Source organism: Pyrus communis, chromosome 2 (assembly GCF_963583255.1).
Source record: "Pyrus communis chromosome 2, drPyrComm1.1, whole genome shotgun sequence".
NCBI classification, from domain to species: domain Eukaryota; kingdom Viridiplantae; phylum Streptophyta; class Magnoliopsida; order Rosales; family Rosaceae; genus Pyrus; species Pyrus communis.
In genome coordinates, this window is record NC_084804.1 from 13,995,594 (window position 1) to 14,013,316 (window position 17,723).

The 17,723-nt window shown below is 37.3% G+C and overlaps 3 protein-coding genes across 4 annotated transcripts; 1 reads left to right on the top strand and 2 right to left on the bottom strand.

Moving 5' to 3' along the window:
• The first annotated feature begins 1,292 nt into the window (after nt 1–1,292).
• Nucleotides 1,293–4,185, top strand: LOC137726613 (protein FAR1-RELATED SEQUENCE 5-like). Of its 2 annotated transcripts, none has more exons than XM_068465549.1 (3): nt 1,293–1,484; nt 1,960–2,454; nt 3,641–4,185. In XM_068465549.1, exons 2-3 carry the CDS (start codon nt 1,984–1,986, stop codon nt 3,830–3,832), a joined length of 663 nt encoding a protein of 220 aa, XP_068321650.1. In that variant the 5' UTR covers nt 1,293–1,484; nt 1,960–1,983; the 3' UTR covers nt 3,833–4,185. The 2 variants fall into 2 exon arrangements, with proteins under 2 accessions (XP_068321650.1, XP_068321651.1); XM_068465550.1 differs by having other exon boundaries at nt 2,000–2,454.
• A 2,911-nt stretch (nt 4,186–7,096) lies between these two features.
• On the bottom strand, nt 7,097–8,089 carry LOC137726949 (uncharacterized). Its single transcript, XM_068465898.1, has 2 exons — nt 7,878–8,089; nt 7,097–7,781 (listed from the first exon to the last, which is right to left on the bottom strand). The coding sequence occupies exons 1-2, from the start codon at nt 7,883–7,885 to the stop codon at nt 7,214–7,216; spliced, it is 576 nt and encodes a 191-aa protein (XP_068321999.1). The 5' UTR covers nt 7,886–8,089; the 3' UTR covers nt 7,097–7,213.
• Nucleotides 8,090–9,221: 1,132 nt separating this feature from the next.
• On the bottom strand, nt 9,222–9,897 carry LOC137727136 (uncharacterized). Its single transcript, XM_068466078.1, has one exon. It carries the CDS (start codon nt 9,761–9,763, stop codon nt 9,248–9,250), a length of 516 nt encoding a protein of 171 aa, XP_068322179.1. The 5' UTR covers nt 9,764–9,897; the 3' UTR covers nt 9,222–9,247.
• Nucleotides 9,898–17,723: the final 7,826 nt, after the last annotated feature.

Sequence of the window (17,723 nt, forward strand, 5' to 3'; positions counted from 1 at the left end):
TGAACTAGGAGAAAAGAAACATTCCATAGATGGAATTATAGAATGGACGCCATCGGCTACTTGAGTTAGGCAGCTAGTGAGATAGGGAAGGGAGAATGAAGTGGTAGTCAACTTCTATGTGCTTATAGTAGGGAATAGATTTTCTCTAGATCTATTTCCACATCCTAACCGTTCATCGTACATTATGCAGCCAATTTTTGTCAAGTACTATTTGTGTTTAATTTTAAATAAAAAAATTTTGGACTGCACGATGCTTGTTGAATGGCTAAGATGTGAAAATTCCTAGAATCTCCACAATTTAGAACCGTATGGAATCCAAATTTCTTAAAGTAAGCATGAAACACAAGATCGGCCGCTGAGTGTGTATAGCTAGCTTTATAAAGCACACAAGAAAGTGCCTCGCTACTAGATAGCATAGTGAGTAAGAAATACACAACAATTCAAAGATAGTAAGAGCGAGTACTTGTACTGTACTTTAGAAAATAATGTTACATTTACGACATTTAAAGGTAAATTTAGGCAGACTAAATTTCTAAATCAAATTTTATAAAACGAATGACATGCAAGTTGAGGATATGTTATCAATGGCGGAGCCATCTTAAGACCACAGTAGGCTGAGGCCTACCTTGATTATTTTTTCTTGCAATCTCTACTATTTGTCTACCATTGATCAATTTTATAATATCACCATTAACTTGAATTTGTTTTCAATCCAACAAATACAAAGCCTATAATTTTCACTTAACAATTCGATAAGAATATTAGTTGATCATATTCTCTGTTTTTTGCCTATATGCAATTTTTTCCTTTGCTTGCAGACTATTATTTTTGTTAGTTTCTTATTTCCCTCTATATCACCTATGAAATTAAGAAGAGAAAAAGTTTTTCTGTGAATAAAACCTTTCAAAATTCTCTTATGCCTTAATGTTTTTACAAATGAACGTATGATCACTTACATTTGAATTTAATAAGAATGTGCAATAAATAGATATGCTTTTAATGTTTTATTATCCATCATTAATATGAAATTCATGAGTAGTTGACCATGTATCCTTGGTCACAAGGAGACCAAAAGAACGGGGTCATGTTTCTATATATATTATATGCTAATTTCAATTTAAAGTGTGCCCCTTCTAACATGAATTTTTGACTTCGCCACTATATGTTATGTATTAAATTTACAAAAGAAATGATAGCACAGTAAATTGGAAGGTCATAGCGACTATATAAGTCCATTCGACATTTTACAAAATTTCCAAAAAAAAAATATAAAAAGAAAAAGAAAAAGTAATTCGTAGAGGAAGGCTCATTTCTTCGCCGCAGTGGATCATTCATCTGCCAACACCCTGGAGTTCGAGCTCAAACGCTTCAACCGCCCGCCACCTCCCCAAAACCAGAAGAACAAACAAGGAACGAACTTTCTGCTTCCTCTCTATTGCAGAAGCCAAGCAAACTGTTGGGTCGCGATCTCTCTGTCACAGCAAGTGAGTTAATCATTTTCTCTTAGCATTTTCACACTCTTTAATTTCCTAATCATTCCTTAATCTGCACTCACGTTAAACCTTCGATTGTGTTGTTTGTTGTTTTTGGAGTTTCCTTAATCTGTTTGGATGCTGAGACAAAGTAGACATTATAAGAGTTGGGTAACTTAGAATTCAGTAACCCCAATCTTGGGTTGTTCTGAGTTTTCCAGTCTGTTGTTGGTATTTTCTTGTGTTTTCTTGGCAGCCAAACGTAACCCAGGTTATGTTTTCCAGTGGATAGTTGAGATATAGATGTGTTATTCTGCATGTGTGATCAGAATCATTACATTGGTAAAATATTTTAGTAGGGTTTTGTTTGGTTACACTATGATGTGAGACTTTGCACAATTCATTAGGTAATCGAAAACTAGTTTGGTATAAAAGATCGCATTTTTTCTTCGCAAATTTATTGTTTTGCTTGAATTTTGGAAGCTAGAACCTTAGATGGAGTCTTATCACGATGCTTATTTGGGCAGTGGATGATGAAGAACCTTCTATGAGCAAGGATGAGGACGTGTTAGAGAGTTCCAATGGGAAAGAGGCAGTCACATATGAGGGGAACTCAGATACAGAACCATTTGTGGGTATGGAGTTTGAATCTGAAGAGGCTGCCAAAGTGTTCTATGATGCATATGCAACACAGGTGGGCTTCATTATGCGAGTCGATGCCTTCCGGAGATCAATGCGTGATGGTAAGGTAGTTTGGCGGAGGCTTGTGTGTAACAAAGAGGGATTTCGCAAGACCCGGGCCAAAAGAACTGAGAACAGGAAGCCTCGAGCAATCACCAGAGAAGGGTGCAAAGCGATGATTGTGGTAAAGAAAGACAAATCAGGAAAATGGATCGTAACACGATTTATAAAGGAGCATAATCATCCACTAGTAGGTGCACCTGCAAATGGTCGCCGCAGTATGCTTCTATCTCAAACACCAGTGAGTGCTTCTTATCTGCATTTTTGAGTTGCTCGCTTATAGGTTTATTTTGTAAGACAGATGCATTGTGACTTCTGTTGATTAAGTTAGCGGTTTATTTTGTTTACTTGTGTTGGTTAAGTTAGTCGATTATCTAGTTTCTGTCCATTGTATATTTGAAAGTGCATCGGATGGTCTAGTCTCTGTTGCCTGGAAGTGATTTGGAGCTTTTGCAAGCTGGAAAGTTACTTTTGCTAATGCAACCCTACATTATTAGTAGGGATTCTGGTTAATTGGATGAAGTTAGCAGATGCCCCTTGCTTGAAAAGGTTCCCCGATGACATCGTTCTTTTGGTTTTCCTTGTTTGAAGAATGTAGTTCATATATTTCTCAACGGCGTACTAGGCAACCCATTTTTGGTCACCTCCAAATTGTTAAAACCAGATTTGACATTCAATCTAAAACTCAGGACTTGTTTGATAACCATTTTCCTTTTAGTTTTAATTTTTTGTGCTATATATGGTGGAGAAGTACTTGTGGGAGAAAGGGAAGGAGAGATAAAGAAGGGTGAAGGAAGGAGGGTGGAGGAAAGGAAAGGAAAGCAATGACAAAAATGAAAACTAAAAACAATTCTGAGTTGATTTCACTTTACGTTTTTGTTTTCATATGATCTACATTCCTTATTTCATCCAATATACTCTCCCCTGGTCTCTAGCACAAAAAATAAGAACTAAAAGCTAGAACCGAAATGTTTATCAAATGGGTCCTTAGCTATATAAACTTGCTCAAGAAGTAATAAAATAATTAAATAAAGACGTTTTAATGGTTTCTTTTGGTAGTAACTGTTCTTAGAATTTGGACAAGTCCCCTCGCGTGCTATATGTAATTGCCTCTCTGGCCGTTTTGTGAGATGTAATAGGTGTCTTGTTTCTGTTCAGTTCGAGTAATAATAGTTTCTTTTGGTATTGTGCTTTTAGTTTATAACTGTGTCGTGGTTACAGTAAACGTTTTACATGTAGGGTTTGTGCTCTAATTTACAGTGGTTACAGTAACGTTTTACATATTTGATCAGGGCTTGTTAAAGCCATCTAGCAGATACCCGACGCATGTTTGTGAGGGCGGGGGAAGAGTTCTTTGCATTATGCTACCATAATATTTCCCATAACAATCAATTTTTACTATTGATTTGCCTTCTGGTTTGTTCCAGGACGAAAAAGATCTGAAAATTCGGGAGTTGACTGCTGAGTTGCAACGTGAGCGAAAGAGGTCTGCCACCTATCAAGAACAGCTTGATATGGTTTTGAGGGAGATGGAAGAACATTCCAATCACTTGTCGAGAAACATTGACGGTATAGTCCAGAGCGTGAAAGAAATTGAATCAAAGAGGGTAGCTCCTTGAAACGGTTAAAAGGCTGCTTGATTGGTTCAGCTCCTTGCAAGACTTAATTTGCAAAGTTGGGTCTGGCTAGTTGGTCAAGAGAGTGTGTCTGCCTCTTGCATCTGAGTTCAAATCCCCCTCCCCATAGATTAGATAAGAGTAGTGTAGATTATCGTCTTGTTCAAAAAAAAAAAAAAAAAAAAAAACAGAGAAAAACTAAAATTTCAGTTTTCGGTTGAGCAGAAACTGAATTATCCTGTACTTTTCGTTCTTTGTTTTTTGTTTTTTGTCCGGTTGATTTACCCTTAGGTTGTACAAATAGCATACGTATAAGTAGCAAGATCTTCTAACTCCATAATATTTTGCGTACTCTATTATTTTTTCTTCAATTTCATTTTAATTTAGGGAAGTGATTTTTGTCCCTCCCGTTATCTCGCTCCTCCCTTTTTCTAGCCATACGACTCAGAGTAAATCAAGGACACAAACAAAGGAAGGAGTGCAGAAGGAGACAATGAGATATGAAATTCACTTCCCTTATTTCGCCTCCCAATCTCTCTCTCTTATTTCTTTCTAATCTATTTTATCTCCAACATTAATGGTTATTTATTATTATTATAAATCGAGGGACTGAAAATAAAAATTGAAATGAGATAATAATTTTCCTTATCTAGCTGTTTGTGGAAACTCCAGTCCCAAGTCGAGCACGAGTCCGATTCGGGTACAAATGTTCAACAAACGAAAAACAAGGGTCTCAAACGCAAGACCATATCGGGAGGTTGAAACGAGTCCAATGCAACTGATGAACATGTCAATCGAAGTTCATATAGATTTATTACGGCTAAACAAGCTCCCAATCGTCCCCGGTGCTCACACCCTTGGCGCACTAAACAAGCTTCTTCTCGGCAACGGGAGCGGCCATACTGCTTGTTGGGGGTTGTAATGTGCCGATTACAATACGGACCAGCGCACCGGCCAATATTGCTCGTAGACACGGTTGAGGTTCCTATATGTCATCCGTTATGCTATTCGGCATACAACGAATAAGCAAGCCAAACATAATGCCAGGTCCCGAAATCCCGACAGTGAGAACCTAGTTCAAACAAAAACAATTAGCAACTAACACCAAGAACCGTACTCTAACATCATCTGATGGTGTCGTACAAAATTCAACCATATTTTGCATCAAGGACTAATTCGGATGAAATGACGGCTTTGTTTTCTCAGCCAAGTTTGGAATGTGATTGAAATCATTCATAATCTAATCAAACAATCAACACCAGCAGCAACTGGACGGAATCAAAGGATATTGTAACGGAATGCTACCGTGACAATATTTCAAAACATTAATGCGACCGAGTGTCCTACTCCACATGACAACACATGTGTGATTAGGGATGGCAACGGTTCGGTTTGGGGACGGAAATGCTATATCCATCCCATAACCACGAAAATTAATCATACCCATAACCGCAAAATAACCATCGAGGATTATCCATAACCATATCCACCGGGTAACAGATTTTCAATCGGTTATCAGTTATATCCATCTTTGTCAAAAAAAAAAAAAATTATATTCATCCAATTGACGCATTACAAATTTTAGTAGATACTAATTCTGCCATTATATAGCCACATCCAATAACAAAAAACATAACAATATATATTTGAAGTTGTTCATGATAAGCCAATATGATAAATTGGTCCAATAAAAAAGAAAAAGAGGACAAAAACAAATACGAAAGGAAGACAAAACATATTGTCTAATAATTTCAAAACTTGTGACGACAAAAGAACGATGTTTGATGCATAATAAAGATAGTGTAGAATTGATGAGGTTATTGGTATGCCCCATGTATGATGTTTGGTGCATAATAAAGATAGTATAGGGTTTGATGCATGCGTAATAAATTAGTACTATAGGGATAGGAATAATTGAATATGTTGTGGACATGATTCCAAGACTTCGAAACGCATAATTGAATAAAATTATAATATATATCAAATATATATATATATATATATATATATAATATTCGGATCGGATTCGGGTACAGATATGGATTGGGTACCCTTATAACCATATCCAAAACCATAACCGAATAAAGTTCACGGTTTTTCCCATATCCAAACCATACCCGAATTTTCATATCCAAATCCAATCCATTCGGGCGGTTATCAACGGTTATCGGGTTTAACGGTTAGAATTATCATCCCTATGTGTGATTGGCTGTGAGATCGCCACAAGGTCATCCCCAATGTAGGGAAGTTTCGAGGATGCATTTTTGCTCACCCACGTTAACTTGGGTGTACGCTCACCACACATCTCCAAGCTTGCCAAGTGTCCCCTTGGCTTAACCCTGGTTAACTGTGATTTAATAACTCTTTATTAATTTAATAAAGAAATAAAAATAAACTAAAAATAGACAAATAAAAAACCAAGTCTGCAACTCTCTTCCCGAAGCGTTTATTCAATTTCAAAGAAATTGTCCTCCTCCACCAAATCATCCATGGCGTTTCGAATCACAGAAATTATCTCCTAATTGTAATTTTATTTATGTATAATTTTCTACTGGAAATTGCTAGAGCATTTGAAGCAGCAATGACGACCCTTTATTCATCTCACCCGTTATCTGCTTCCTCCCACCACCCCACGCCTACCACCCACAATTTGGAACAGTCTTCTGGGTACAAATTTTCTTCACTTATCTGTGCATCTTTGCTTCGGGTGAATGGACGCAACCTGTGCTCCTTTCTCACGATGTCGATGGACCTCACCCCGTCAAATCAATTCACCCATTCCCCTTTAAATTTGTATTAGAATTTGAGATTTTAGATTTGGGATATTCGCCCAAATAACAGAAAAGGGGGAAAAGTGACAGAGGAGAGAGATGGCAGGAGGGAGGAAGATGGGAGATGGACGGTCGGAGGAGGGAGGAAGAGGGGAGATGAACGGTTGAGATACAAATATTAATTAAAAAGTTAAAAGATAAATGTTAAAATGATTATTAATGTATTATTATAGTAAAATATTAATAACAAATGAAAATGTTAACCAGGATTAAAGCAAGGGGACACTTGGCAACTTTGGAGATGTGTGGTGAGCATACACCCAAGTTATCGTGGGTGAGCAAAAATGCGCTTAAGTTTCATAAACCCTAATTCCAAGTGTCCGACCAACATTACCTAAGTACTCTAATGAAGCATATTCTATTCCAAGTTGCGATATTTTCAAGATTTCACTGTCAACCAAAACAGGGTCACCTAAAATCTAAAACAAAGGAGAACTTCTCAGCAACAGAATCCGTGCAATTCATAGGGAATACGTCCATTATTCAAAATCCAGAGACGAAATATATACAATATCGAACAAGAAACAGATAAATATAAAATTGGATTCAGCAGCTAGTGAAGAAAAGCATAAACAGCAGTAGAAATATAAACCAAAAGAGCCGTCGTGATCAAAACAACAAGCACCGCCACAGCATGGGCGGCGGATTTGCTGCCACACGACAGCATCCCCAGCCTGGTCTGGATCACATTCACCATCGACAGCACCAGAAACACGCAACCCATGACCGACCCGAAAGCCGACCCCAACATTCCGAATCTCAACACCTTCAGATTGATGTGGCCCCGGAACGCGTCCTCGACATCCTTGCTGTTGAGCAGGATGATCGCCAACTTCAGTCCCTGCGCCACCAGCGATGAGAACAGGAAGAAGCTGAAGGAGACAACCTCGAACACCAGCAGCTTCTTCGCTACGTCGATCCCGGCGTCGCAGGATGTCCGGCTTGCGAGGCTCCTCTGCCCTGGAGTCGTCAGAGAAAGCCCCACGAAGACGGCGATGGTGAAGAGTGAGTTCACGTTGACCAGGCCGTCCAGGGCCGTGACGTGGACGCTTGTTGTTGACGATGATGATATCACTTCCCGGCCGTCATGGGTGTTGCACTCCCTTGGGTAGTCGTCAGATCTGGAAATCAAGAGAAAAGACACAAAAACAATAATTTTTCAATACCAGATGTCAAATTCTGAAGCTGAAATCTTGATAGGGAGAGGTATGCCGTACTCATCCATGGCATCGAGATTGTAATGGTGCTTGGTTTGTGTATTTCTTTATTATCTTGCTAATGTTGTTGCTTGTAGTGCTTTCTGTTTGTTTCTTGAGAAGATGGAAGGAAGGGAGAGGGAAGGCGAAGGGGAAGAGAGGAAGATGCTTTTGCTTCTTGTTATTGGATTTTCAATCTTCTCTCGAGTGAGGTCCGCTATATTCTTATGTAATCTTCATTTTTTTTGGCATTATGCCTTGTTCTCAACAAAAAAGAAAAAAAATGATCAATAGAAAGTAAAATCGTCTAGTTAATTATTGTAGCTAATGGAGAGATGGTTTTGTAATTCTTTTATATGTTTTTATACAGTTTGATGACTAAACGATTTTACATTTTTATTGATGTTTTTAAGAGATGACCTTTACAAAATGTTTTATAACATGAACTGTGATAACTCGTTCCTAATTTTACGATTTTATTAATTTTAAAAGAGTAATTTGATGAAAATGCTCCCTAAAGACAAGGCTTTTGACTTTTGTTGACTATCGTTTAGAGAGATGTAGGACTCATTCTTTTAGCGTAATTACGTAGTACGCAACGATATGAACGCGTGGACACAAACGAAATCGAATTAAAAGTTAAGATGAAAATTTTACAGATTTATAAATATGAAGGGTAATTTGATAATTTCATGTTTAAAGATATTTTATGACTTATTTTGTGAGCCACGTGGGCCCACACCCCACTCCTGCCCGTCCCGTGTCCCTTCTCTCTTCCCAACACTCCTATTTATTTTTAAAACTTTTGGACCACTCTCTTGCTGCCATGTGTCCATTTCCTCCACACATTTCCGGAGCTCCCACTCTTCACTCACCTCGCTCGACTCTTCACTCACCTCTCTTGTGCTGCCACGACACGTCGACACCCCATCTCCCTCTCAATTCCCTCAGCTCTATTCCTCTGTAAACTCTGGCACCGAGACCGGCATGCCCTCGCCACTCCGGCGAGATGACCACCACGCACCACCCCAACCACCACGTCTCTTCCTCTTTTTCTTGTCACTCTCCCTTACCTCAACCTCTGTCTCCCTCACCTTCTCTGTGCTCGTGGTGTTGAGACGCCGAGACCATCACCGTGACCTCCACCACCGTGGTTCATTCTCCGGTGACCTCACCACCCTCAAGTTGCCATATTTTCAAGATTTCACTCTCAAGCAAAACAGGGTCACCTAAAATCTCAAACAAAGAACTTCTCAGCAACAGAATCCGTGCAATTTACAGAGAATACCGCCAGACTGACATTCCATTATTCCAATATCCAGAGACAAAATTATATATAATTTTCATGATATCGAACAAGAAACAGATAAATATAAAATTGGATTCAGCAGCTAGTGAAGAAAAGCATAAACAGCAGTAGTATAAACCAAAAGAGCCGTTGTGACCAAAACAACAATCGCCGCCACAGCATGGACGGCGGACTTGCTGCCACACGACAGCATCCCCAGCCTGGTCTGGATCACATTCACCATCGACAGCATCAGAAACACGCAACCCATGACCGACCCGAAAGCCGACCCCAACATTCCGAATCTCAACACCTTCAGATTGATGTCGCCCCGGAACGCGTCCTCTACATTCTTGCTGTTGAGCAGGTTGATAGCCAACTTCAGTCCCTGCGCCACCAGCGATGAGAACAGGAAGAAGCTGAAGGAGACAACCTCGAACACCAGCAGCTTCTTCGCCACGTCGATCCCGGCGTCGCAGGATGTCCGGTTTTCGAGGCTCCTCTGCCCTGGAGTCGCCAGAGAAAGCCCCACGAAGACGGCGATGGTGAAGAGTGAGTTCACGTCGACCAGGCCGTCCAGGGCCGTGACGTGGACGCTTGTTGTCGACGATGATGACATCACTTCCCGCCCGTCATGGGTGTTGCACTTTTTTGGGTAGTCGTAGATCTGGAAATCGAGAGAAAAGACACAAAAAAAAAAAAAATTTCACTTTCAGATGTCAAATTCTGAAGCTGAAATCGTGTGAGAGAGAGAGAGAGGTTGTATGCCGTACTCATCCATGGCGTCGAGATTGTAATGGTGCTTATTGGGTTTATGTATTTCTTTATTTTCTTGCTAATGTTGTTGCTTGTAGTGGTTTATGTTTGGGGTTTTTATCTTAGTTAGTCTCTGAAATTGAAAATCAATCAATGTAATTCTTGAAAATAGGTGTCGTCAATCAATGTAGTCATTCTGTCATAATTATGTTAAAAATTATGTTAAGTGTTGATGTGACACATAAATGGATCTCATAAGTTCTTTTTTCTCAAAAATGATCCTTGAAATTGACCTGCTACATCAAAATGGTTCCTGAGATTGACTGGTCTTTGAAATTGAAAATCGATCAATGTAGTCCTGCAAGTAAGTGTCCCAAATCAATATAGTCATTCTGTCACCATTAAGTCAAAAATTTTGTTATGTGCTGATTTGACACATAAATAAGTCACACAAGTCTAATTAAATTAAAAAAAAAATTACAAATAGGTTTAATAATTTAATAGTTAATAAATAGTTGTCAACCCAAAAATCCAGTCCTGTAATCGCCTCCGATCCCAGTCCACATTTGTCTACCTCCTTGCTGCATATTCTCTATAAAAAAATAAAAATAAAATAAAAATAAAAATAAAAAATCTCAATACACCCATCTTTTCACACTTCAATACCCTTCATCGAATTGAACCTAGATCGAGATCACCTTTGATGACAGCTTGGTTGACTGGCAAAGACTTATGGGATATCACCGTTAACATTTAGGCGATCAACATCCTTACAACCTTAATCTTGGAGAGCTTGTTCAACGCTTTCCTGGAGGTATGGTGATTTAAAGAACAGCAAGGTCTGCCTTGAGATAATGATATTATAACTGAGGTGTGTCTATTGTTGGTTGAAAATTATCTCCTAACCCCCTCTTAGGCATTGGTTAAGCTTTGTGCTCTTGAGAATTTATGGAAGGGTCTCTCTTCGAAGTAGGTCTTACCGTAACAAAAAAAAAATTCATTGTGCAAAAAGATATTTAGACAACTTTTTTTACCCACGTCAGCACATAACAGAAAATTTTACAAAGTTGTGGCAGAATGATCATATTGATTTGTGACATCTATTTTCAAGGACTACATTCATCGATTTTCACTTTTAGGGACCATCTTGATGGTATGGGTCAATTTCAAGGGCAATTTGTGATAAAAACCTGTAAATCTTGTGGGACCCATTTATATGCCATATCAGCACTTAATGAAATTTTTAACAGAATTGTGACGAAAAAACTACATTGATTTATGACACCTATTTTCAAGGACTACATTGATTGATTTTCAATTTCAGATATCATCTTGATGGTGAGAGTCAATTTCAAGAATCATTTGTGATAAAAACCCTTATGTTTGTTTCATGAGAAGATGAAAGGAAATGAGAAGGAAGGGCGAAGGGGAACAAAGGAAGATGCTTTTGCTTTTTGTTATTGGGTTTTGGATTTTCTCTTGAGTGGGGTTGGCTCCTTAAAAAGATTGAAGTTTTTTTTCAAGATATTTTGTAATCAATTCACGGTACTTTTTGACTATATTGGAACCGTTTATATTATAAATAACTTTGTAAGGATTAAAAGATCAATAGAAGTTCGTTATATCTATCGTGAAAAGAATGTTGTTGATGATGATTTGGTTCGTTTGAGTTTGTCATGCAGTTTGAGTCTAGTCTTTTTTTAGCACGCTTCTCCTTGCCATCAGTTGCTAGTTGCAAATATAGTTGGGGTCTTGTGGCCTCGTGATATTCTTATGTAATCTTCCTTTTTCGTTTGGGCTTATGCCCCGTAGCCAACCAAAAAAAAAAAAAGATCAGTAGAAAATAAAGTCGTCTAATCAATTGATTGTAGCTAATAGATAGATAGTTTTGTAATTCTTATACTAGAGTTGCTCATATGTTTTTATACAGTTTGATAACTAAACGATCTCATATTTTATTGATTTTTTTAATAGTGATCTTTACAAAGTGTTTTTATAATATGAATAGTTCAGATCATAAGAGCATAAAATCCCATAAATCGAGAAATTTTTCATTATGACTGGAACACGAGTGGTACACCACATGTTTTTATATAAATGGTGGAAAATTTTAGGGTAAATTACATTTTACCCCCTCAAGTTTGTGGTCAATTTCAATTCCTTACAACATCTTTAAAACATTTCAATTTCATACATTTACTTATCATTTTATTTCAATTTCATACATCCGTTAGAAAATCCGTGAAGTAAACCGTTAAGTGATGACATGGTAAATATGAGATCCACATTTGTACTGACATGGCTGCCAAATTTATACCATGTGGCAAAAACAATAGTTTTTATGCATTTAAAATATAATAATATTTACCCTATTCAAAAAAATAAAAAATAAATTAAAACCAAACAAACCCAGAACCCCCCGACCCTCCCCCTTCCTTACAACCTAAACAACCCATCCCACCCCACTCCATTCCACCCCACCTTCACCTCCCCCGCAACCCCCCACCTTCCCGGAGACCACTGCCACGCCCAAAAATCCCACCCAAGCCACCCCCTCTGTCCAAGCCCTTGCGTTTTTTGTGGGAGCGAAGACCGCACGACGAGTCTCTACAAATTGATTGGTGATAGGAAGAGAAAGAAGAAGAGAGAATAGTGCATGAGATTAGGGTTAGGGTTTGAGGACTCATCTCCTAGAGAGAGAGAGAGAGGGGAGATAGAGAGAAGCAGTCAGAAATAGTGAGTGAAGAGAGGACTGAGAAGGGGATTTTTGGGAAGGGAGGTGAAGAGAGTGGAGGAGAAGGAGGTGGGTTCCCCCCGGGGGGGGGGGTGGTGAAGGGGTGGGGGTTGCAGGGAGGTGGGTTTGAGTTTGAGTTTTTTTTGTTTTTTTTAAGGGGTAAATTATTATAATATTTTAAATGAATAAAAAATTTGCCACGTGCCACAAATGTGGCCGCCACATCAGCTCTTAACGGATCAATGGATGAAAAATGTAATGAAGGTACTATATTGAAATAAAATAGTAGGTGAGGTATGAAAATGAAATGTTTTGAAGATGTTGTATGAGATTGTAATAGACCTTAAACCTGAGGTGGTAAAGTGTAATTTACTCAAAATTTTAATATTTAAGTTATTAACTTTTTAACACACATATCCCACCATTTGTATAGTGACACGTGGTGTATCACCTCGTGTTCCGGTCACACTGATAAAATCTCTCCATAAATCAGTCACATGGTGAATTAAAGTAAAACTCCTTGTCATTCATTGATGAGCCAAATTAATCTCTTTTCTCTTGAATCTGGAGATTTTTTTTAAGGATAATAATTGCATGGCTCTAAAAGACGCTAAGCTATAGTTGAGTGGCGGTTACGGCCTAGCTAGACGAGTGACGAGTTAGGACTTAGCATCTAAGTGACTAGACGGACTAGACAGATTAAGTAAACTTGTTATATTTCATATAAATAAGTAATTATCTACCCCTATACTTGTTTTTACCCTAACTTTTGATTGATAAAAGGTATGCTATTATTAATATGTAGTATAGACATAGCCAAAACAAAATAAAAAGTACAAATATTATTGGTGAGAGACAATGGTGTCTTAAAAAGAGAAATAATAATAATAATAACAATAAAAGTGAAAAAGTCACTTGCCGATTAAAATAAAAGAAAACGAAAAGTGTAAAAAAAAAAAAAAAAAAAAACTAATGAAAATAGTTTCAAAACTTTGAGTTTTAACGATAAGGATAAAATAAAGAGTAAAGTAAATCGTACCAGGATTGACTTTTTAGTGTAAAAATATGGTTTTTCATTACTGTAAACAGTACCGGGAATTTTTCGTTAAAATATGATGGGCTCTTAAAACAAAAAAGTTTGAATAAAAAACTGAAACAGCAACTGACAACCTTTGGCAAAATGACAACGTGTAGACAAGCCATCTTCTTCTTCAAATGCGTCGTCGGTCTGCATAAAAAAAAAATTCAGATTCCGGCATAGCTCTCTATAGATTTCCGCCTACCGTACCTAGCTCCACCCAAGGAGCCGCTTAACAAGCTTTCTGATTTTCAGACTGAATAGGAATTGTCGCAGTGACAACTCACCGCCTAACGCCTAGGGGCTGCCTTGGGTGTTTTTTAGAACACTGAATACTTTCATTCTCATATATTGAAATGATCTCATTTCTCCACTTGCAAAAAACATATCTTAAATGTAGAAATTTCATAATCGTAACCATTCAGTCCCTTAATCTTCATTTGAAAATCATCTCTATAAAATCATTCGAATCAGATATTGTTTAGTATCCAAATGTATCAATAAATCAACGATGTTGATACCAAGTAGCATATCATTAAACAAAAATTGAAATGAGATTATAATTTCCCTTTTCTAGTTGTTGTGGAAACCCTAGCCCCAAGTCAAGCACAAGTTCGATTCGGGTGGAAATGTTCAACAAACTAAAAAACAAGGGTCTCAAACGCAAGACCAAGACCAGCAGTTAATCGGGATGTTGATGCAACCAAATGAACATGTCAAGCTGATTTCATACAGATTTATTATGGCCAATTATGGCTGTTCCGATGAGTTGATGTCTCCTACAGATTTATTATGGCCAATTATGGCTGTTCCGATGAGTTGATGTCTCCTCCCGTCAAGAAGGGAAAGACACCAAAAACCATATTCTAACATCATCTAATGGTGTCGTACAAAAGTCAACCATATTTTTCACTAGCATCTGGATGGAATCAATGGATATCACAATAGGATGCTACCGTGACAATATCTCATAACAATATCGCGATTGAGAGTCCTACTCCACATGACAACGCATATGTGATTGATTGGCTATGAGATCGCCACAAGGTCATCGCCAGTCTGGGTAAGTTTATCTCCAAATATCTGTAACCCATAACCCCTAATTCCATGTGTCCGACCGACATTACCTAAGTAGTCAAATGAAGCAAAGTCTATTTTAAGTTACCTCTTTTCAAGATTTGTCACTCTCAACCAAAACAGGGTCACCTAAAATCTCGAATAAAGAACTTCCGTGCAAAGAAATCTGTGAAATTCGCATAGATACCGTCACAATGATATTTCAATACCTGGAGACAAAAATATGTAATTTTCAATAAGTTCTATTTGAGAGCAAACACTTTGTAATTTGTACAAAGACTTTTGGGACGACAAGGAGATTAAGATTGACACATGTGGTAGACTTTTTAGTAGTTGTATTCCTTTGGTATTCAAGTCAGAAACATTATTAGATAAACTAAAACTCCACTAGCTGATATAATGCATAAGTGATTCTCGGTGATAAGGTTAATCTTTGATAAGGTTTTCTTAATGGGAGGTCTCCTAATCGAAGACCATTGCATACATTATATAACTGAGATCCTTGCACTCTCACTTTACATGCAAGTTTTATAGAAATACTCAAGCCCCATTGAGTGAGCCTTGCTTTCCAGTTGTGTAGAGTTGCAGAAGAACTTCAGTTTCTTGCCCTATTTCCTGAGACGATGTTTTCTTTAGGTTAGTGGTTAAGTTGATATAGAGTCAGTCCTTATATTGCTTAAGGGTCTATCTTATATTTGATATCAGAGCCCTCACATATCATTTAACCTTATGTAGAAAGCATCAAGAAATTTTAATTTGTCTCGCAGGTTATAGAACTGGAACTGTATCATCAGGGAAAAATATATAAACACGTTCAAGGATGACTAAAGTTTTTCTTGATCATAAGGATATATATTTTTCAGTCAATACATGCACTAGTAATGGTGCTTAAATTCAAGACATGATCACTGACCATCTAAAGATGATCTTTCTTTCATGCTTTGAATTTAAGTAGCATATCATTTTATATATAAATATTTGAATCAAATTAATATTTTCAAACCACGAAGGCTTGTGATCTTAATTACAGAAATTCGATTGTTGACTATAAAGTGATGTGATTAAAGACAGCTTTCACATATTAATTAGTCTAAATATGTTGAAAAAGGTGATTTATAGGTTGGGGTTAAGGATTAATACTCTTTACATAATGAATGTCTTCTTTAGTGAATCCCAACTCGATGAACCTCAATACAGTTGAGCCTCTTACTGGTGTCAACTACAGAAAGTGGAAACAAGATCTCGAAATCGTTCTGGGAGTCATGGACTAGGGTTTGGCGCTGAGAACTAAGGAGCCTCCAACACCTACTAATGATAGCACATCCAGTCAGAAATCCAAATATTAAAAATGGCACAAATCCAACAGAATTTTTCTGTTGACATCAAAAGGATCATGACAGATGTGGTGAAAGGTGGCTTTCTTGATGCAAAAAATGAAAAAGACTTTCTGAAGTCCATTGATGACAAGTATAGGGAGTCACTAAAAACTGAGACAGGTAATCTCATGAATGCTCTTACCACCATGAGATATAATGGGATCCAAAGTGTGCAAGAGTACATATTGAAGATGGTGGATGTGGCTGAAAAACTCAATGCACTTAGGTATCAATTTCTGATACGTTTCTGGTACATGTGATAATGAATTCCTTACCTGAGAATTATACACAACTCAAAGTCTATTATTATGGTCTGCGTGAGAAATGGGATGTGAATAAGTTGATAGCCATTTGTGTGAGTGAAGAAGAGAGGATGAAGAAAGAAAAGTCTAAAAACAAGAAGTATGAGTCTGTGAACTTCGTGCAAAGTACCATTAAAGCTACCAAACCTTATGTCCCTGATGCTGCCAGGATGTTACCAAAAGGGCTCCCTCACCTAAAAGAAACTTCAAACATAATAAACCTTCAATTTTCAAGTGTTATTTTTGCAAAAAGGCGGGCCACATGAAGAGAAACTATGCAAAATATAAGGCTTGGCTTGCCAAACAAGAAGCAAAGAAAGGTAAAAATGTTTTTGGTTGTTTTGAATCTAATTTAGTTAACATACCTAGCACTGAATGGTGGCTTGACTCGGGTTCTTCTATACATGTTACAAAGAGAACACCAAATAAGGATGAAGTCAAAGTTTCGGTTGGCAATGGAAGGAGAGTTGAAGTCAAAGCCTTAGGAAGTGTTAGGCTAAAGCTATAATTTGGTTTTTATTTAGAGTTCGATATTGTTGTTTATGTTCCTTCCATGAAAAGAAAGTTGATTTCTATTTCAAAGCTAGTGTTATTGGGTTTTTATTTTACCTATTAATAATAAGAGATACTTTGTATGCGGTCCCTAGTCACCAATATTTTTTAATTGAAACCTTATTGATTTTTATATTTTGATCAAAGTCCTTTAACTTTGTACACATCAGCATATTAGCATTAATATATTTTATGTTAGTTATTTTCTCTTTTAACTTAAATTTGTATTTAACAAATCTCACCATTTGTTAAATTTACGATTCCATAATTATCGCACTATAAATGGTAAAAATCTCATGGATTATGAGACTAAAAACAATGTACATAACAAACCATTGTGCACAAAGTTTTGCAAATTTTAATGAGTAGTGTCAAGTGAAATAATATACACCTAGTAAATTAATTTTGCATGTACCCATGAACTTGACAACATTAAAAATGTACTCCTGCATGACACAACAATGTACATACTCAAATAAAAAAGGATAAGAGAAAAAAAATCATGGGTACATTTAAAACAAGAGGAAAAAAATGTACCCATTAATTTTGGCTCAACACACTATTAAAAAAAATACAAAGAATGTACCCAAGGAAAAGAATATACAATGTGCACCATTTTGTTAAAAAACACACACACACACACACAATTTGTATATTCTTTTTTTGTACAAAATGGTGCACATTGTGTGTGTGTGTGTGTGTGT